Genomic DNA, 21,085 nt, shown 5'->3' with positions numbered 1-21,085 from the left:
GATAGATCCTGGATGCCCACCTCGCACCATAAATTGGTAGGGGAGTCATTAGATTTACATGATTGAATGCATACAATGAGATATGAGGAGAAATTAATGCATACAGAGTTAGCTACTAGCTATTGCACATCATGGCATCGGCTGAAGCTTTATGGATGGCCTGTGCAAATCATTTGTAAAGCAGTGGGAGATTTATCAACCTTCAAAGACTGAACAATGGGCAGTTTTGTAACGAAGAACTCAATTGATTCTTATGTTTGCAAGGCTTCTTAAATCTTAATTGATTCAAAGAGGATTAAATAACTCCTAAGACTCAGATAATAAATTGGGCATGCAATTTGCAAAACAAACCTGGGTTGAACGTCTGTACATTGAACAGAAAATGAGATATGAATGTGCATAAGGATATATCAAAGAAAAAAAGGAATTTTAGCCTGCAGCTGACTAAACGAATGGCTAAATTTAACATCCGCCCTAAGTGCATCAATGTGCCTCTAAAACCACATTTTCTTAAAGATACTACGTAAAAGAACAAGGATTTTGACAATGTTTGAGAATTGATGCTCCTCAATTATACAATGAAGGCAACAAGCAACTACTGAAAATTTCTGCTTATTTTGGTGGCATTCATAACAGGTATCCCAAATGCATTTCATTCATTGCAAAAGAGAGAAACCACCACAAGCAAGTTTCTAGTATGTAGAACATATACGAGAGTCAAATATTAAAAATTAAAAATTGAGCAAACCATCACAAAAAAAGAAAATTAAAGATGGATACCAACGACATTTAGAACATATATGAGAGTCAAATACTGATATTCATGAGTGCAAATGATATTCATGAGTGAAATAAAATTATTAAAAATTAAGCAAAACAGGAAAAATGTAAAATAACTTCTCAAAAAATGATGCAGAAATCATCACAGTAAAATGGAAGTCAGCCCTCTTGCCATTATATAGATCAACTGTGCCAACAGACATCTCAAACTGTTTTGTCCACAGATATATAAAAGAAAAGGACAAGGGTCACCAGCGGCACTTTCAGAAATGATTTCCCCTATATCAAAAGCAATTTCTATAAGCTCCAAGCCCCACAAAAACTTTCAAAATGACCCCCAAAACAGAAAAAACTATTTATAAATCCTTGTGATGCCATCAAATCCACCGCAGAAGAAAACAATTCAACAGGCCACTTCAAGCCTCGGTTCAAAGCAGAAACCAGTGAAAAGCTGAAGAGGAAATCTTTTGGTAACAGGACACCTGACCGACCATTTCCACTGCTTCTGGCTCATGTCAAAAACAAGCAAAGCGGTGGCTCCATAACTCTGTATGTATATCAGATCCTCAGTGCCGCTGCTTGCAAAAACATCATCAAACTCGCCGAATCCTTGGAAAAATCTGTGAGGCATTCGAGTGACCTCTCGCCAACCTTCCTTGTAAAGCTCCCAGATGCCGATTCCCCTGATGATATCCGGCCTGTCATACTTTGCAATCCCACCAACCATGACCAGCCTCTCTTTGAGGTTCATCATCCGGCCACAGGTGAGGGAGCAAGGCACTGGTATTAACGTGCGCATCAGAGAAGTGTGAGAAGATCGAGCTGAGAGATCATACATGATCAGGCCATGGCGGCGTTCAGCAGTTCCTAAAACAGCAGTAGAGTGAATCATGCAGTACAAAACTCCATTGCAAATCACACTCTCGTCACCTCCCCTCCATCCTGTGAAAACCTCCGTAATGGATGTAACCCATGATCTATTCCCTGACTCATATATGTGGATGGAGAATTCCCACTGGAGGAAATCACCAGGCACCTGCTTAGATTTTGCCACGACAATAGTGTAATCATGAGACTTCCTGTCCACGGATATGGCAAGGGTACTATAGTCGGGGAATTTTACACCAGGAGGTTCCAATAGCATCTTCCAGTCTGTTGTAATTGGGTTGCAAACAAAAATACGACTCCTGCTGTCATTGTCCATGGAACAAACTAATCCGCAGGATGAAGAGATAAACCAGTTACTTTTCTCAATGCAAGGAAGATTGAAGCTATACCACTTCCGAAGTATTGGGTCATAAGCATAACCAGCAGGCGCCTCGCTATAGGTAAACATGTAGTACCATGGCTTCTGAGGCAACTTGTTGGCCCATAGAAACCTCCTTGAGTGGATGATATCATACCATCTTTTGCACACCGATGCAGCCCTGATGATGCTTGCAATGGGTAAGAAGGATAGGATTCTTTCTAAGATATCATCTGGAAGAATGCTATCCAAGCAAACCACGAATGCTTCGCCTCCGTTGTTGCTGCCAGAGACTGGTTCGAGTTCAGCAACCTCACTTCCAAAGTGGCTAATAGGATGAGGCTCCCAAGATGACTCACCCTCCATGAGGCTAATGATACCATTCAACAAATGCCAAAACAAAACCTGAAAGGATCATTAAAGAGAGAGAAGGGAGGAGAGCAGGGAAATATAAAGGATCAGATTCAAAACTATAGTAAAAGTCCCAAAACATGAATCCAATTCCAAGCACGAACTATTCTTGACCAGGAAAAAAAAAACAAGAAGAAGAAAGGAAGGGGAAAAACTTTAAAGAAAAAAGCCCCTGTAAAATAGAATCCTGCGGATCTTCAAGCATTATACAGATAACTACGCAATAAAAGATAAGTTCTTGAACACCAGGAAAGTACAAGTATATTGGTTCATAACTTACAGCAGGAAATACCACCACGACTGCATTGGAATTAAAAAAGAGAGAGAGAAAGAAAGAGGACACATGCAAGTATTCGCATCACTGCACCGAATAAAAGATAAGTTCTTGAACACCAGGAAAGTACAAGTATATTGGTTCATAAATTACAGCAGGAAATACAACCAAGACTGCATTGGAATAAAAAAAAAGAGAGGACATATGCAAGCATTCCCATCACTGCACCGAATCCTATCAAAAATTTTCATCCATTCACTAGAAAGAAACGGGGAAAAGATATAAACGAGGAGCTAGCAACAAACAAAGCCATTTCAGCAAAAAGATTAGATGTACATATCAACTAGCATGCTATAATCTAACATACTAAATAAAAGGCATAGTGATAAACCTCAATCTTCCGATTGGACTGAATCTGTTCAGATGGATCAATATTATTATCACTGCATCATAAAAGAATCCCCATAATTAAATACTAACAATTTCGAGCAACTGTTTTATATAAGTAATCTCCATATAGAGAATTTGCGTACTCCAAAAATGAAACCCTAGATTATGTTCTCTCCCAGGTACCTCAGCAAGAGACTTGCCATTATCCATATCTCCATCCATCATTTAACCTCAAACACTAGAAAAAAAAACGAAATCAGATTTTTTTTTTTTTTTTGAAAAAAAGAGACTCGAAAAACAAACGGCATAGATCAAACAAGAACAGGGGAAACGAAAAGCAAACAGAAAAAGTAAACAATGGCAAAAAGAGGAAAAACAAAGGGGCGGGGTGTTTTCCCATACCTTAGAAGTGATGGATACTAAAAAGAGAGGCGCACCAAAATCCGATCTTGTTGGTTCCTCTCGTTCCAAGATCTCCACCTTTCGCTCGTTCCGGGGATCTTTCCGCCTATTTCTATCCAAAAAAAATCGTGATTTCCCGGAGGAATGGCGGGTAGAGGTCTTAGATAAGAGCCACGAAGGCCTCTTTTATCCGCATCTCACCATCTGGCGACCGAGGGAGAAGGGAAAACAGCGGGAGGCGATACGGGCTCGAGCCGTATCTATCCGAAGGCTTCGGATTCGGCGGTCGGAAACGACGACGAGGGGGCCCGAGATGGGGTCTTGCGTCGGGATCGAGACCGAGAGGTTGCGACGGATTTGCGACAGACAGAGCAGTGGTTCCGGCTCCAGCAAGAAAACAAAACGACAGGCAGAGTACCAAGTGGGAAAGGTGGTTTCTTTAGGGCAGATTTTTTTTTTTTTTTTGTGGTTTTGGAAGAGCAGATAGGGGAGGAGCCTGAAAGAGCGATAGGAGAGAGAAGAGAAGATAGGCAAGTTGGGGAGAGAGATGGTCCATGTAATGCTCCCAAGAGTATATATATGTGTGGGTCTGTTTGGTCTCTCTAGAAAGAAAGGTGGCCACCTTTATCGCCTTCTGTAGTTCCTTGGGGTCTCTTCTTTATGGGTTTTGCCCTCTGTTTTTGCCCACAGTAATCCCTTCCCTTTCAAATGTTCTTGTTCTACAGTTGATGGCTTGATGCCCAATATATTTTGGGGAGAGAGAAATATCCAGTCCAGCTTAGCTACCAGCCTACCCTTCCAATGGGGTTGGAGGGTGGTGGACCATTCTATATCCATGTCAGGTAATGTTGCAGGGTGATATATATATATATATATATATATATATATATATATATATATATAAAATAGTTTCTTTAATATCGAAAGAGATTTATATGGCATTTGCAGCGTCAGACTGTTAATCCTCTATTAACAATGATGGAAAAATTTGGTGCCAGCACTGTGCCATGGAGCAGTGAAATTTTATGCTATAAAGCTAAGTAACTAACTGATAACTTTTTCAGTGTTGTTCTTCTAATTAACAAACTGTACAATTTAGGATATTTAGGGTTCGGCAAGAGATTGCATCTCTTTTGAGGCGAGACATATCTACTAGGAGACGAAGGATTGGATGGCTTTTTTATGATTCATCACTTCAGAAGGATGTAGATGCCAAAAGCTTTTTGGAATCCATTATTTTCTAATTTTTTAGGTGGAGTGGTGTGAAACATCCGTCTTTGCAACAAAAAAAAAAAAAAAAAAAACGTTGGAGGAGGCAGTCCATGACATACTAAAAAGCTAAGTAATTAACAGAGAGCTTTCTGGTTGTTTCATAATATCGGGAGGTTTAAATATCTCTAGTAGCATCAAGCTGTTTGCTCTCTGTTAATTATAGCCGAATATGTTCGTGCCAGACTACTGCTATAGTATACTGTTGAAATTTCATATTAAGAAGTTAAATAACTAAGAAACCAGGGATTTGTAGGACTCACTCCATGTCCTGCTTATTATTCTTCACCTACGAGAATTTGTGCATGAGCGTATTTGTTCATGAAGGGATATATTTTAGCAACTTGAATGAAGAAACTTGGCAAGAGATCATGGTACGCAGTCCAACGTGTGAATGCATGGAAATTAAGACTAGGAGCTTTTTCTAAAAAGGAAGACTAATAGCTATGTTAATCATCAAAAATAGAGGACACTTGACAAGAGAGCATGGACCGACCTCAGACGTGTGCATTTATGAAAAGTCCAAACTCAGAAATCTATAGGCAGTGTTATTTTATTCATCAACAAAAGTTTTACCATGCATATACTCTTCTTCTATAACAAGGTGAAAGGTTGACAGAGGAATATGATGTGGTTTTTCTGCATCAAGAAACAGGGTCATCTTTGAGGGGTTGGAGCCTTCAAATTGCCTCTAATTAGAGAAGAACAAAAGTGAAGAACTAGCAATTTTATTGATAATCAGAAGTATCAAAAAATAATGGCATATTTGTAAATCTTAGAGCTTACATCCTCCTCAAAAAAAGGCACAAATAATTGATAACAATTCATAATTTTCACTCCTACCAAAGCTAATAACATGTTCCATATCAAGCCATGTACCCAATAAACAAAGTCTTAGTATGACTTATTTCTAGCCAAACAAAGTAGCCAGAATAAAAAAGTAAAAACAGGAAATGAAAAAAAAAGGAATCCAATCCCTAAAAGGACTCCTGTCTGTATCAGAATATGGGTACACCAACCAGTTGACTCAGAGCACTGCACTAGTGTGCTCTTTTTTTTTATCAAAAAAGGAGGAAATCCAACCCACTTTCATCAAGAAGATAATGCTTAAAGCCTATGGTTATGTGCCTTGATGAATATACCTTTTGATTGGATTTAATAAAGTTTGACCCCCAAGAATAGCATCAGAAGCATTGTGCTGAGGAGAACTCGTGAAGGATAGTGGCAGCACCACTAAGCCACACCGCTTCTTTACAGCCCAGACCATCGCCCTTCTCAGGCTTCTTGCTTCGCTTGCAATAGTTTATCAACTCGGTGCATGTCCTCTCTGGCTTTTGTCTTTCCTTCGGACAGCAGCCAATTGGACACTGGATGGAAATCAATTACAGAGACCGAGAACTTTCAGTTTTCTCGAGTCCAGGCTAGACTCCAACATCGCTGCAACAATGGCTTCCAACAACTAAAGCCACTCGAGGCAATTTCTAAGGCTCTTAAGATTAAGCGTGCAAGAGACTTGAAAGCTTCTGAGAAGAGCAACAGACGAGAAAGTTCCATAGGGGAAAAGATCCATTTCATGAGTGGAATCATATATAAATTACGACGGTGGACGAATGGTAGCGGAGGAAGACACGTAAATTATTGGAGCACGGAGCTGGTCGCCCACAAAAAGATACGTACGTAGAATGATAGAATCAAAGTATAACATGTCATTGTCCATAACCAAGAACGCAAGGAGCAGCAGCAGAAGCAACTTGAAGTGAGATAACGTGGATCGCAATTGGCCGGATGAGATATATATTAAGTTAGATGCCAAAAGGTTAATAAAGGGTGGGGAGGATGGTGGAGGGTCGCCCTCGCCATTATTGCTTTCACTCCTCTGCAAGTGCATGCAATATCCAATCAGCCCAGTAGCGAAGAATGAGCGGAGTTCCATCATTCCATGTCAGCTGAATTGTTCCATTGTGGCCAACTTTAAATGTGATGGGGTGGCCATCCGTATGTTGCTTTGTTTTTGTATGTAAGAAGACATTATGTGCACATGATGGGAAAGGAAGCTTGTGACATCAGCCACATATTCTAAGCTTATGAAATGGAAACATTTCAGATATTTTTATTGAGAACAATCTGTTTGAGAGTCAAGACCATAGAAGTTGTCCTGTAGATGGGGAGCTTTGGGTAATGTTAGAAGATTATTTTTATCATGTCTGGCTCCTAAAAGAAGAGGCCAGCTTCAATGAAGAAAAAAACAAGAAAGAAAATAAAAAGAGGCGAGCTGGTTTTCCGTATGATCACAGAAGTGGCTCTACTGTCAGTGCCTGGCGACGCCTTAGAAACCCAGCTAAGGGCTAAGAAAAGGCGGACCACACCCATAGATTTGAAGAATATGTAGCTCCAAAGTCCAAAGTAATGTGATGCAGCAAGGACTGGGAGCAGGTTGGGTAGGTAGAGAGATCATCACAGTTCTTTTTTTACAGCATTTCAATCGTTTTTGGAGGCTAACATTCTGACAACTGTCATAAAAAACTCGCTACCCGTGGGGAATTAAATGCAATTGTCTTGTAGCTTTTTAAGGGGAAATTTATTAGAGTTTTAATTTTTGTTAGTGCAAACAATGTTGAGAACAAATGTGGCGAAAATGATGGGCCAAAAGAAGAAGGGATACCTCTTTAAAAAGAAGAGGAGGAGGGGGGAGGAGGAGATAAATTATATGTTAAGGTAATCTTATCATGTAATTATCTTCTTCGGATTATGTATTTTTGGAGATTATTGGAGAGAAATTAAGTGGTTTGCTAATTTTTTTTTGAACTCTGAAAAAAAACAAGCGAACCCTATGAGTTGCAGGATACCACATCCACTGTTCTTGTCAAGAAATTAATAGTATATAGCTTTAAAAATTCATCAAATGCAAGTGGATATATATATATATATATATATATATATATATATATATATATATATATATATATATATATATGTATGTATGTATGTATGTATGTATGTATGTATGTATGTATGTGTGTGTGTGTAAGTTACGGAATAGAAGTAACACTCAAAATTATTTTTCAAGAAAGAAAAGAAGAAAAGGCTATACATAAATCATGCGGTAAAATTCAACATGGTAATCAAAAACTATATAAATGGGAGGGATCTCACTTCACTTCTTGTGCAGAAGCCTAATATATAATATATCACCATTCACATTATACTATAAAGCAAAAAATATTATTTCAGAACTTTTGTCGAAACACAAATAATATCCCATTACCACTGTGCCCATCTATGATATTAAAACCGAGTATATTAAATACAACTAAAATTCAAGATACTCCAGTTTGCACCATTCCACATGTCGAAAAAATAAAGCGAATGCAATATTTGTAGCTATTTAGTTAGGGACATTCTTTTAAATTCTTTTCCCATTCATTGTTACTATAGTTGTACAAGCTTCTATAGTGTTTAAAGATGACAAATCACAAAGTAGAGACGGAAGATCACATTAATATAGTAAATATTACATCCACTTATTCCAAGAGATAATTTATCTTACTATATATTCTTTGCTGAAGGGAGGCTTTTGTAACTGGATCATCCATCGTAATTGTACTCTCTTCATTCTTTTTCTTGTCAAACATGATTAATCTATCAATTTTCCAACATGAACCCATGAAATTTTGCGAGCATTCTCTTGATGAAGCAATATCAATGGCCCGAATCAGGCTTAGGCTCATAACAAGCCTGAAGTTTAAACCCAAGAAATTTGGCCCGAGCTCGGGCCAACTTAAGCTATCTTTCTGGACTGGGCTGGGCTCGACGTAGACATTTTAATCAAATTCATGGTTCGGACTCGCCGCAAAAATTTCTTCGCTGCTCATCATTTTGGAGATATTTTTTGGACCCGGCATGTACTTGTCCCTCCACCGTTGCAGAGTATTTTGTTCTTTGATTCAGTAGGTAATGCTCATGCGAGATTAGTGTGAGCCGCCGGTGTACCAAAAAAAAATAAATTACATGGGTCTCTATTTCCAGGCTTGAAGCACAGCCCATGGATCCAATACCTGAGACCGACTCGGTTTTTCTGGGGTCCGCTCTTTGGGGCATTTTTGGGCCGGGCCGACCCATTTACAGCCAGCGACCGTGTTTGCAAGCACACACTGTTCCAGTGCATGTAAGAGAAGTTCTTATGCGATCGGCTCGTAACACTAAAGTTAGAGCCACTTCGTACACAATAATTCCATCCATTCTATGTGTTTAAAAATGCTGAATAGACCCTGCTCCATCACGAAGTAGAGATGCAAAGTTGGTAGGCTTGGGCCAAGGATTTTCTAAAACTTTTTATCAGGTAGAGACTCATGACCAAAGCCAGACAATACAAGAGACGGTTCGTCGGTCGGCTCTTTTAAGTTCCCATGAAAATGATGGCAAAGTTACACACCATTCATTATCTGTCATATGTCTGGGTGTTACATATAAGTCTCCTTGGAACTGATGGTACAAAAGATTGTCATCATATGTGTTTCACAAATATGCATGCTCATCCTCTTGCCCCGCAAAAAGCAAATATGCACACCGGAAGCATAAAAAGAGAGGAAGAAAGATAGCAGTTTTAAGTGTAATGCGTGACCCCATTAATGCCGTGTCTAATCACTAATCTCTTTTCCTTAAACTATTGTTCTTGGATGGCCACCTCTCTGTTTAGATTAATTTAAGTTTTTATCTTCTATCGCAAAAAAAAAATATAACTATTAGGGCTGCAAAGGTTGGGTTAGATCAGGGCATGCTGAACCTGATTCAACTTGGTTTCATATTCCAATCTATTTACACCACATCCTTACTCAAGGTAAGGATGAGGGGCACGCGCTCGCTCAGCTATGCGGTAATGTTGGAATATGATAGGTGTAATAGATTTCAGGTGAATATCCAAGCGAAAGATAAAGCTAAGTAGTAGACAGTATATAGAAATTCGCTAAGTTAGCATAGAGATATCATGCTATAGGCCGAATAGAAAAAAAATGTTAGGATAAACTATAGAACAGGCCAAATGGAGGCATGATGAGTCAAGGCTGATTGAGCCTACTTATTGGTCTGGCAGATGAGAAGGTTAGAACAACGTAGCAACGTGTGGTGGGGGATAGTTGGTACTAGTTATCAAAACTATCAAGAAAGTAGATGTCGGATGTTAGCTACCATCATTAGAATGGACAATTATAGATATTTGTTTGCTGGTATAAATAAGTGAATTATATTTTAGAAGAGGATACCTCTCGACACATCAATAAATCTAATTTATCTTTAATTATTTTTATTTTATCTTTAATTTATCTTACTTTTAGATTACTAGTAGAGCTCTACCTTAAGAGTGGCAGTAATAGTAAAAAATTTTCAATCATAGCTCAGCTACACCTTATCCAACCCTATCCATCACAGACGGTGTGGCGATAACAAAAGTTCTTAAAGGTCAAGATACCTGAATCTATGCTATTTGAATTAACTTTCTTCGAGTATCCTCTTCTGGGCTAACCTAACGCCAGTGGCATGTTCTTACATATATCTAGCCTAGATAATGGGCTTATATATCCTTTGCCTGCCAGCATACTTTTCCAACATGCTCGTCTCCCTACCGGATTTAGCCCATAAACTGATTAAGTCAGGTCGGATCAAGTCCATAGAAAGGATTAGAGACTAAATGAGTTATTCTGATCAGGCCGGGATCAAGTTTTACTTGAACACAACATGAGATATTCAAGTTCAAAATAGAATCAAGTCAATTTTACAACTTGAGTCAAGCATCTACCTATTCTTTTATAACTAAGATATAAATTATAATCAAATATAAGTTATTAAAAATTAAATAAGAAAAAAAAAACTAGCTTAAACTTAAATTTTCATTTAAGAATTTTTTATTTCATCCAAGTAATTGATTGTTCTTAAATTTACCAGCTAAGACTTTTTATTGCATATATTGATGTATTTAGCATGTTCTAAATAGAAATCTACCAAAACAAACAACAAAATATAAATGTTTGAGTATAATTAGGCAAAATTAAACTTAAAGAGATATATTTATTGACATGAAAAAAGAGGAATTAGTTTAACTAAGAGCTTATTTAATAAGTTAGGAAAGCTATTTAAAGTGAAGAAGAACAAGTTTATATGATTCGGATTTTTGGATCTTGTCAGATCGGATTTGGTTCGACAAGCTTATAATTTGCCGACCCAACTTAAAGCCACAACTAGTGAAGTGATACATGACTCAAACCCGACCGCGGGCCAAATTTTAGCTCGCTTAATTCACAGATCTTCAAATACAAATTAGGGTCAAGACATGGGTCGGCTAAACCCCTTCGCAACCCTAGTAACTACAATTAGCTCGGGAGGCAGTTTCTATTCATCACTCGTAGTTTCTATTCCAAATTCCAATCCCAAATTCAATCATCCCAAAACCTCAAAACTTCTTAACACTAAGATTTACATAAATATATCATCCAATGTGTTGTCTCTTATGTCCACAAAATCACCAATAGAATTGGCAAATTTAAAGAATAACCAATGAGTTCATAACAAAAGCAAGCAAAAACAAACTAAACGAATAAAACGGAGAGAGACGAATCAACAGCGGCGGTGGCTCAGAGATCAGGACAGTCCATCATCGACCAGGGCTCTCCTCGGTCGAGGAGAGCTGCAAGATCTGATCAGATGGGCTCCGATGGATCCGCCTCGGGAACCCCAGGAAGCAGGGCCCGCACGGCACCACCCTACCGTCCGATATCTCCTCAGCCTCAACCCCGCCGTCTGACGATATCGTCTCTCCGTTCCACTGCTTAAGCGCCGGATCCTTCCCGGCGGCGGGGTCGTCCCTCGGCGCCGCCGCCTGGCGGCGCCTGATCTTGAAACCCTTCTCGCCCATGAGGGAGAGGTAGCTAACAGCGGGGCAGGCGCCCAGGACCTCGGCGGCGACGAGGGGGACGCGGCGGAGGAGCATGGCGCCTACATTGAGTACGCCGTGGAGGCGGCCGGAGGGGCGGCGGATGCCAACGGCGTCGAAGACGGGGCAGCCGTCGCGGCGGGAGAGCAGGCGGAGGTTGCCGACGAGGAGGCGGACGGTTCCGAGAAGGGAGTCGGTGAGGATCCAGCCGGCGGTAGCATATATCTCGACGGAGACGGCGGACGAGGAGTCGTCGGCGAGGAAGCCGGCGGGGACGTGGAAGATGAACTTGTCGTTCCAGGTAGGATTCTCGCCGCCGGTGCGGTCGACGCGGGTGCGGAGCTTGAAGGCGGGATCCACCCAGGCGACGGCGTAGGCCTGGGCGCGGCGAAATCCGGCTGGCGGCTTCAGTCCCTGGGCGCATATAAGGTTGATCTCCAGGAAGTGGTAGTCCATGCCGACGCTCGCGCCGGGGGCCGCCGCTATCGGCGGCGTTCGCTCGCCTGGGTTTCAAGAAGGGAAGGGTTTTCAGGAAAGGGGGAGAGAGGAGGAGGAGGAGGCGAGGATGCCTTTATTTCTTGCTAAGCGCGGTGTGATTGGAGAGGGGTTTAGGAGGCGTTAGGGGTTTAAAAAGCGGCGACCAGGCGTGCTCCAGCTGTATGTAATCGCGGTTACTTGAACGCAGCTAAGAGTCCTTGGGGGATCCAACTTGCATCCTTCGCGCGAAAAAGAAGGATTCGCTTTCCTTCGAGCCAATCCACCGTTGGATCATTAACTGTTCGCTTTCGGAGCTGTGTACGAGTTAAAATATTAGCCCGGCCCACTAAGGATGCAAGTTGGGTCGAGAAGCATGTGGGTTGGGCCAACGCCGGTTGCCTCTATATTCGTGTCTCACACTAAATGATGGCAAGAGAACGTAAATGAAAGCAAAACCTGTTTTATTTAGGTTTTGAGTTTAGAGGAAAAAAATATGGCCAATGTGCTGCTTGTAACTATTCAAAGTGGGAACTCCATATAATGTATGTTAAACTGGCCGGATTGTCCGCTAATTGATTTTGAAGTGAGAAATTTAAAAGAAATATCAAATAACTTAGTAGAATGTATAAATCATCCTTTCTATCGAGATAATTTTGTTACCAACTTGATGTTGTGTCATTGCGAAGTCTTCAGATTATTTTGCTTGATGCCATCTAGAAACTAGGACAATTAGATGAGATCTTGATAACAAAATTCTAATATACAGGAAAGTTTAGCCCTAAACGGTCAGGTAAGGCTTTGAATGACAGCTACTGCATGCAGAAATTACAGGAGAGCATATGATGTCTCATTAAGGTTGTCTAGGAGAGTTGTTTGTCGTCGCATCATTGCTCACACAATTTGTAGAACTAGATAAAAAGTTTTGATTTCTAGCCACTAAATTCTAATTAAAAACAATTCCTGCAAATAACCTTTTGTTAAAAGGTAACAAGCATAATAAGCTCTTTCCTCCATAAAAGTATGTTAAGCTCTAGCTTTAGGATAACTAGCACAAGCTCGCAACAAGTTTCTTGAGTAGGAAATTTGCATTGTCAATAGGATCTATACTTGAGATTTGCATCACAATGAGAGTTCATAGATTAGGAAATTTGCATTGCCAATGAGATTTATACTTGAGAATGAGGAGATGATGATCGATGGTGATGGTGGTGGTGATTGATGACTCATCATTTGTTCTTGGCCATACAATCTCTAAAGGTGTGCCAGGTGCTCCTTTTCTTGTCTTCATTGGTGATGCTCTATCTATCACAATTTTTCCACTCTTAGCTAGCTCGAATCCTTCCCGAGCTCGAGCTACTTACAAGTGATTTGAATTGGCCGGATGGTCATGTCTGCTGTTGGACTTTATGATGTTGCTGCTTGGATCGATCCTCCTGGCCCTCCCCATTGATCTATCTGGTTCAGGCCATTCCTCCCTCATCTCGCTCTTCTGTCATCCTTTGTGGGGTTGCATTTGTCTTGTTTTGTACATTCCTTGTGTGGCCCATCTTGTCATCTGCGAGGATTCATGCGGATGTGTGTTTAGTCCAATATTGGTTATTCGCTAGATAAATTTTGGATACTTATACAAGATCAAATAATCTAAATAATACTTTTTGGCTAGGTTTTTTGGATGAAGTTTTGGATTGTTACAAATAGTATCTGAACATACTTGAACTATTATCTATGTGGAATTGGGGACACCGCAACATGGGTATATGTAAGGTGATCACAAGCTGATCATGGTGTTTTGTAATTGGATTTGCATAGTATTTATGATTGGATTTGAATAGATGTGGATTCTTAACTTGACGAGAATACTGGGGCTTAAATGGAAAGGGTATGTGATGACCCGTGCAGGCATGTGTTTAGTTTCACATGAGTTATTTACTGAGTACATCTTGGGTAGTTATACAGACAAATATGTAATATAGCCCAAATCCAACCTCGAGGCCGATGCATGACACTAAAGAGAAAGAGGACCTTATTTTAGTTGGACAAATCTTTATGGGTTGAATTGGATAAGGATGACCATGGGTTATTTTTCATCAGGCTTGGGACTTCGAAGTTGAACACCGGTGGGCGAGGACTCCATGTCTAGAAAAAGGGGCGACATATCAAGTACGTAAGGTCCTTTTTTTTTCTGATTCATTACCCGGATTTATTCTTCTTCATTCTTCAAAATCCTCTTTACTAACTTAAGCATTAGAGAGTCCTACCATTGGACAACTCTAATGGCCTTTGTTCTTTCTTCCTTCTGCATGAAATTAGTGCTCTTTAAGACTTTGGATCGAGTTTTGATAGCAAGATCTTGCATATTTTGTGCTTTCATTGAGGGTCACTTTGCAGGTGCAATAGTGGAAAAGTTTCCTCTTCAAGTTGCCATGGATAAAGGTGCAGTAATAACTATTATATATCACCGGCTTTCACTGATAATGTAAGGATCTATGGGTGTATTTTTAGTTCCATTTTGGCTATGCACTAGACAAATTTTGAATATTTATATAGGATCAAGAAACTCAAATAACATCCATAGTTTTTTTTTTTTGAATAAGGCCTTAAATTGCTATTGAATTATCATAACCTATGTGGATTAGAAGATACTTTACCACAAGCTTATTTAAGTTGACCATGGGCTAGCCATGGTATATATGATTAGATTTGTAGCATTTGTGATCGGATTTGCATTGATTTAGACCTCTAGTCTGACGAGAATACCCAGGCTCAAAAGAGTATGTATATGAGAGACTCATATGAGTATGTGTTTAGTCCCATATACTGGTTGTAGGACCAAAAAATTTAAACAAACCCAAATGACACTTTCTATTTAGAAGTTTTGGAGCGACATGTTATAAGTTCAAAACACGGTGGCAGAGGCAAAGTTGGAAGAACACAGGAGATGCCACGGCCAATTTAAAACTGACAAGCCGTGGCCTGATTATTTTTTCTCCTTAAAACTGACAAGCCGTGCCTTGATTTTTTTTTTTTTCCGTTAAAACTTTGTTATTTTGTCAAATACGGTTGCTAAAACTTCGTTTTCAAAACATCTCTCTTTTCTTAAACAACGAATGTACCATATTGACGCATTCTTGGAATCAATCCAGCTGGTCATAGAACAGGCCAAATTGTAGGCGGCGTTTGATGCGTGGAAGCTAACTTTTGGTGACTAGGAGGATTAGACCGGTCCATTAGAATACAACTTTGTTGCTAGTCTATCAACACATACAGATTGGCTCGTGGTCAACCTCCGCTCTGATACTATTTGTAACAACAGAGAACCACACTTAAAATAGCTAGTTGGAAGGTATTATTTGAATTACTTAGTCATGCATAAATACCTATGTTGCGGGATTTTCACCCCGACAACAGCATAGTCCCAAACCGAGCCGCGCAGGGAAAGCGAATGCGTTCCCACCGAGGTATTGTCCGCTCTGGACCCTGTGGGCACGGAGCTCGCACGGGGTGCGCACCCACCTGCGGGCGCGGAGCTCGCATAGGGGGCTTGGGCGTCCTTCACGGTTTTGTCCCCAAAAGGCGCCTCGGCGAGAAGAGGTTATTGAGCCCCCCATTTAACGCACAGACCTTTCCGCTGAACGGTCAATGTGGGACTAAATTCGGTGCACCCCCCCCCCCCAAACAACCTAATATCTATCTAGCGAATAACCGATGTGAAACTAAACGCTTTCCACCCATAACGGGGTAATCAGCATAACATGATTAATCTAGAGTACCACATTTATTAGTCTAATTGTGCAAATATAAGTTATATTTGTATATGCATTCATCATACTATCAATGACAAGTATACATGATCAAAATATAATAATACGAAAACTATCATAAAAATTATTGCATTTTACTTATTTTGATCATTAGCATTCATATATTTATATGAAAAAAATATCTATAATCATGCATGCCAGTGCACAAGAATTCTTACTGGGCCGTAAAACTCACATCTCTTGTTGCATATTTTTTTATAGTCATAGGAAGTTTAGATTTTGGATGGGTTGGTGTGAAGTTCGAACAATAGTCATTAGCTAGTTAGCTAGTTTATTTTCTAATGTCAATAAACAGTTAAAATTTTGTATTTGAATATTTGAATTACTTGATTATGATGGACTTAGTAGTTGGATCCTTTTGTCTATAATCTATTGATTTAAATTTATAAAGTTCATTGAAAAAGTATCCATCTATAGATCTTGTATGAACTTTAGGGCACCGTTTTAATGTTCGTGCGACCATAATACGTAATAAACCCAGATGACGGCTTAGGAGTTATATACTTTATCTCCAACTCACTACAAAAAACAAAAATTTTCGATGCTTTTTAATGTATATATTGATTCTTACACGCGTTCGTATTATTATTGCTCATGCCTTCTAGGGTGTATTGGATCTAAATTTAAAAGAAAATAATAAAAAAAAAAGTTAGTGCTTGCGTGAATGTCGCTGTGGAATTCTGGATCCAAATTCTGGCAGGAAGGTGTGGCTTTGCTTCAACTCTCAAGATTCGGCAGCACGATGTCGCTTCCTGTGGAATGAAAGCCCGAATTCCACGTTTTAAGCACTCCCACTGCGACCTTTTCCACGTCAAAGGTCCGCGTAGGCGACCGCTTCTAGATGGCGAAGAGGTTGCAGGTTCAATGGGTGGCTTCTTTTGCGTCCCATTACATTAAAAATAATAATAATAGTAATAATAATAATAAAAGCTGGCCGTCAAGCTGGCTTTTTGGAAAAAGAGAAGATAATGTTGTCGCGTACTTGATGACTCACTTGTTCCAAGCTCATGGTTATCCATTTTTTTAACCATTTCTTATCCGTTCAAGTTTATTTGATGTTCAATAATAAAGTAGGGGGACCCTGCCAAACCCTTGTTGCTTTGTCTTCAGGTTATACCTTGCCCACTTCGTGCTTGTATTACTTGGTCTCCCTGACTAATTGGCTTATACAGGACCAAATCGGGCCAGGCTGCTACAAGGATGCGAGTTTAACCAGTGACAAATTGATAATGATAATTCAAGGACACAAGTTTAACCAGTGACAGTTGGAAAAGGCTCTCACAAGGACACAAGGTTAATCCGTGACAAATTGATAATGATAGTTCGAGAACACAAGTTTAACTAGCGCGCGACATGAACACAAGTTTAACCAGTAACAAATTGATAATGATAACTCAAGTTTCTAGTTGTTCTTATTCTTATTGGTCTAGGTTGCTACAAGGACACAAGTTTAACCAGTAAACTTGATAGTGATATTTCAAGGACACAAGTTTAACTAGTGACAAATTGATAATGATAATTCAAGTTGCTGTTACAGGGATACAAGTTTAACTAGTGACAAATTGATAGACACAAGTTTAACCAGTGACAAGGACACAAGCTTAACTAGCGACAAATTGATAACACAAGTTTAGCGACCAACAATTGGTGCAGGCTGTTACGAGAACACAAGTTTAGCTGGCGACAAATTGATGATGATAATTCAAGGACACAAGTTTAACTAATCATGACAAATTGATAATGACAACTCAACTTTCTGGTTGTTCTTGTTCTTGTTCTTCGTCATCTTTATCAAGTTTAACCTCTTTCTTTCACACAGGATTAACGTGACAAATTGATACTGACGTTTGTGCATGGTTCTCCTCCTCCTCAAAAGTAGGCTCTTTTTCTTGTTTTGAAAAGGAGAAGTTCCGCCTATTGAGCGGCCTATATGATAGCATTTCAATTTCGTTAGACTTGTTAAAATATAAGTACAGAGAGCCATCAACGATACTTTGAAAGAATTTGATGCCATGCTCGGTCATACATGGCTATGAATTTTCTTACTTCGCTCCATGAGAATTGCATCGACTCGCAGGTTCATGTTGGTAGCAGCGAAATCTTTTTTCTTGCAGTCTTGCCATGCTGTAGCGGCCTCATCTTAGGGGACTGGGGTGATGCAAATAGAGCCTCCTAAATAATTAAGTTTAGAATTTTTTGCATACATATGCTTCTAAATATTCAACTTTGTATGAATATCGTTTCAAAACCCTTATTTTACATGCATATCACGCCTTTAAAAAACTAGTGGTTTAAAATTAGAAATAACTCAAATATTCTTAATAGATAGACATGTAAAAAAAATATTTATAAGGATATATATATAAATAATTACTATTTGAAGATATTCATATAATTTCACATATTTAGGAGTGTTTACATAAAAAAATTATTTTTATTTTTATCTATTTCAACTTATTTTAATACTTGGATTTTAGTTTAATGCCTGCTATTCAATATTTTCTGTAAAAATATTACTCAAAAAATATTAATTCGACAATTAGATAATAAAAAGAATTATGAAAATTCTTTCACTAATCATGTCAGCTAAATTGCTATGTTAACGATATTTATACAAAAATAATATTTTGTAAGGGCATGCATGTAAATAAAAATCTAAAAAGGTATGCATGCAAATTCAAATATTTATGAGAGTATTTATGCAACAATCATTTTTTTTTGCATTTATACTCTTCTAAATTGTAAAATTGCATGAATACTCTTCAAAATTACTATTTACATATATACCCTTATCAGTATTTTTTTTGCATTTTTACCTATTAAGATTATTTTCGTCATTTCAATTTTCAACCAGAAATTTTTTTAATAGTGCTAAATAACATAGGTATATATGCAAGAAAAAAGAAAAAAAAAATAGTATGCACACAAAATAAGTATTTTATAAAATATACATATAAATAATATTTTTAAAAAGATATATTTATATAAATTTTAATATTTAAGAGGATATGTATGTAAAAATTTTTGCTGATGCATGCATGCCATCTTACCCGCCGATTCCGGGTCAATGAAGCTTTAGTCTTCCAAGTCTATCCGAACGGGGGAGGAAAAGAACCAATTCACACCACCCCTCACCCGTTATAAGAGGCACGAGCTCTCTCCCATTCCCTCAACCCAGGGAGAAGAGAAGCCCCATTAGCTTTCCTCTCCTCTTACATAGTTACATTCACCATGGCCACCAACCTCCTCCTCCCCCTCCTCCTCCTCGCCCTAGTCGCCGGCTCCCATGCAGGCAGCATCGCTGTCTACTGGGGCCAGAACGGCAACGAGGGCACCCTCGCCGACACCTGCGCCTCCGGCCTCTACTCCTACGTCAACCTCGCCTTCCTCACCACATTCGGCAACGGCCAGACCCCCGTCCTCAACCTCGCAGGCCACTGCGACCCCTCCGCCGGCACCTGCACCAGCCTCACCTCCGACATCCAGTCCTGCCAGTCCCAGGGCGTCAAGGTGTTCCTTTCCCTCGGCGGCGCCTCCGGAAGCTACTCCCTCTCCTCCACCGACGACGCCCAGAACGTCGCCCAGTACCTCTGGGACAACTTCCTTGGCGGCAGCTCCTCCTCTCGTCCCCTCGGAGCCGCCGTCCTCGACGGCATCGACTTCGACATCGAGGCAACCAACGGAGACTTCTTCGACACCCTTGCACAGGCTCTGTCGCAGTTCAGCAGCCAGGGAAACAAGGTCTACCTCACGGCGGCGCCGCAGTGCCCGTACCCCGACGCGCACCTCAACACGGCGCTGCAGACCGGGCTTTTCGACTATGTCTGGATCCAATTTTACAACAACGCACAGTGCCAGTACTCGTCGGGGAGCATCGACAATTTGACCAGTGCGTGGAACACCTGGATATCGAGCGTGACGGCGACCAGCTTTTTCTTGGGCTTGCCGGCGTCGCCCGATGCGGCCCCGAGTGGTGGGTACATTCCTCCCGACGTGCTGATTTCTCAGGTTCTGCCGGCAATTCAGGGGCCAAAGTATGGTGGGATAATGATCTGGAGCCGGTACTACGATGTGCTGAACAACTACAGTGCCACCGTGAAGAATAGCGTTTGAATTGCGTCCCATACATATATACAAGGAGGTCTATACTTATGGTCATGTTTACTAAAATAATGACAAGCAGGTTGCTTGCCAAGAAAGATCCAATCTGAAATCAATTAAATATGTTTTGGAAATAAAGAAGTGATATGGATTCCTCTTTTTACTAAAAGAATTAAGTGACCTTTCTTGAAAAAGAAAATAAACAAATAAATAAAGTCAAATGTACGTGATGCGAGTCGCATGGATGCTTGTTTGTTCACCCACTTTGACCGGACAAAGTCTCACCAGTTAACTACAGCTCTTTTATTAGTTCGACGCGAACAATCCTCGTGGATAACTTCCAAAGCAGTCGATACTTTTGTGCAGCGTTCTAGATACATGTAATTTCCTCATATAAATTACTTATATTGGAATATTATAAGATATTCTTGAAATCCAATTTGTTCGAATGTGAAATTTTCCAAATAAACACCATTGACTGATCTAGGAAGGGGAAGTAACGGCTTCCCATTTCCAAACATGCTGAACGATTTTAAGCTTTCACTTCCCAAGTTTGCTTAAGATTGATAATTCCATAGATCGTTGAACGTTCGACTTTGTTATATGGAAAAACTTTCTTAAAGAGAATTGGATGTTTGGGACAGTCCTAACCCTATATTTAGAATGAATCTTTCATCCATCCTTCTGTATATTTGGGAAAACATGGAAGGATAGATGAATATAATTTTCTAATCTATTTGGTATAGAGAGAGTGAAAAGGACAATGCATAATATTTGAATAACATTCTTACCCAATTATTCTTTGATAAAAAAATATTGCTATTAATTTATAATACTTATTTATACTAAAGAAATAGAGTAATATATAATTTTATAATCTTTATAATTTATTATCATATAAATAATATACAAATATTTAATTTGATTTCGTACATAATTTTATTAATTAATTATATATGAATTAATTAATTAATATATATTACTATATAGAT

At 39.5% G+C, this 21,085-nt stretch overlaps 3 protein-coding genes across 6 annotated transcripts; 1 reads left to right on the top strand and 2 right to left on the bottom strand.

Annotated features, from left to right (window-relative positions):
• Positions 1 to 919: 919 nt before the first annotated feature.
• LOC103708361 (F-box/kelch-repeat protein At3g61590-like) lies at positions 920 to 4,053 on the bottom strand. Of its 4 annotated transcripts, XM_039131187.1 has the most exons (5): positions 3,705 to 4,053; positions 3,504 to 3,615; positions 3,285 to 3,339; positions 3,103 to 3,154; positions 920 to 2,431 (listed from the first exon to the last, which is right to left on the bottom strand). In XM_039131187.1, exons 3-5 carry the CDS (start codon positions 3,317 to 3,319, stop codon positions 1,184 to 1,186), a joined length of 1,335 nt encoding a protein of 444 aa, XP_038987115.1. In that variant the 5' UTR covers positions 3,320 to 3,339; positions 3,504 to 3,615; positions 3,705 to 4,053; the 3' UTR covers positions 920 to 1,183. The 4 variants fall into 4 exon arrangements, with proteins under 4 accessions (XP_038987115.1, XP_026660940.1, XP_026660939.1 ...); XM_026805139.2 differs by having other exon boundaries at positions 3,245 to 3,339; positions 3,504 to 4,052; XM_026805138.2 differs by lacking the exon at positions 3,103 to 3,154 and having other exon boundaries at positions 3,504 to 4,053.
• A 7,156-nt stretch (positions 4,054 to 11,209) lies between these two features.
• On the bottom strand, positions 11,210 to 12,742 carry LOC103708363. Its single transcript, XM_017843123.3, has one exon. The coding sequence runs from the start codon at positions 12,148 to 12,150 to the stop codon at positions 11,416 to 11,418; it is 735 nt and encodes a 244-aa protein (XP_017698612.1). The 5' UTR covers positions 12,151 to 12,742; the 3' UTR covers positions 11,210 to 11,415.
• Positions 12,743 to 19,156: 6,414 nt separating this feature from the next.
• LOC103708364 (hevamine-A-like) lies at positions 19,157 to 20,318 on the top strand. The gene has a single exon (XM_008793260.4). The coding sequence runs from the start codon at positions 19,224 to 19,226 to the stop codon at positions 20,103 to 20,105; it is 882 nt and encodes a 293-aa protein (XP_008791482.1). The 5' UTR covers positions 19,157 to 19,223; the 3' UTR covers positions 20,106 to 20,318.
• The last annotated feature ends 767 nt before the right edge of the window (positions 20,319 to 21,085 follow it).

This window comes from Phoenix dactylifera, chromosome 11 (assembly GCF_009389715.1).
Source record: "Phoenix dactylifera cultivar Barhee BC4 chromosome 11, palm_55x_up_171113_PBpolish2nd_filt_p, whole genome shotgun sequence".
Classification (NCBI taxonomy): Eukaryota; Viridiplantae; Streptophyta; class Magnoliopsida; order Arecales; family Arecaceae; genus Phoenix; species Phoenix dactylifera.
This window is presented reverse-complemented; position numbering and strand designations above follow the sequence as displayed.

Excerpts from the sequence above, each read along its gene's own strand:
- LOC103708361 (XM_039131187.1), bottom strand. The coding sequence starts at position 3,319 with ATGGAGATATGGATAATGGCAAGTCTCTTGCTGAG. Across the intron at positions 3,155-3,284 it reads ATGGCAAGTCTCTTGCTGAG|TGATAATAATATTGATCCAT; the intron begins GTACCTGGGAGA and ends TTTATGATGCAG. Across the intron at positions 2,432-3,102 it reads AGTCCAATCGGAAGATTGAG|GTTTTGTTTTGGCATTTGTT; the intron begins GTTTATCACTAT and ends TGATCCTTTCAG.
- LOC103708363 (XM_017843123.3), bottom strand. The coding sequence starts at position 12,150 with ATGGACTACCACTTCCTGGAGATCAACCTTATATGCGCCCAGGGACTG.
- LOC103708364 (XM_008793260.4), top strand. The coding sequence starts at position 19,224 with ATGGCCACCAACCTCCTCCTCCCCCTCCTCCTCCTCGCCCTAGTCGCC.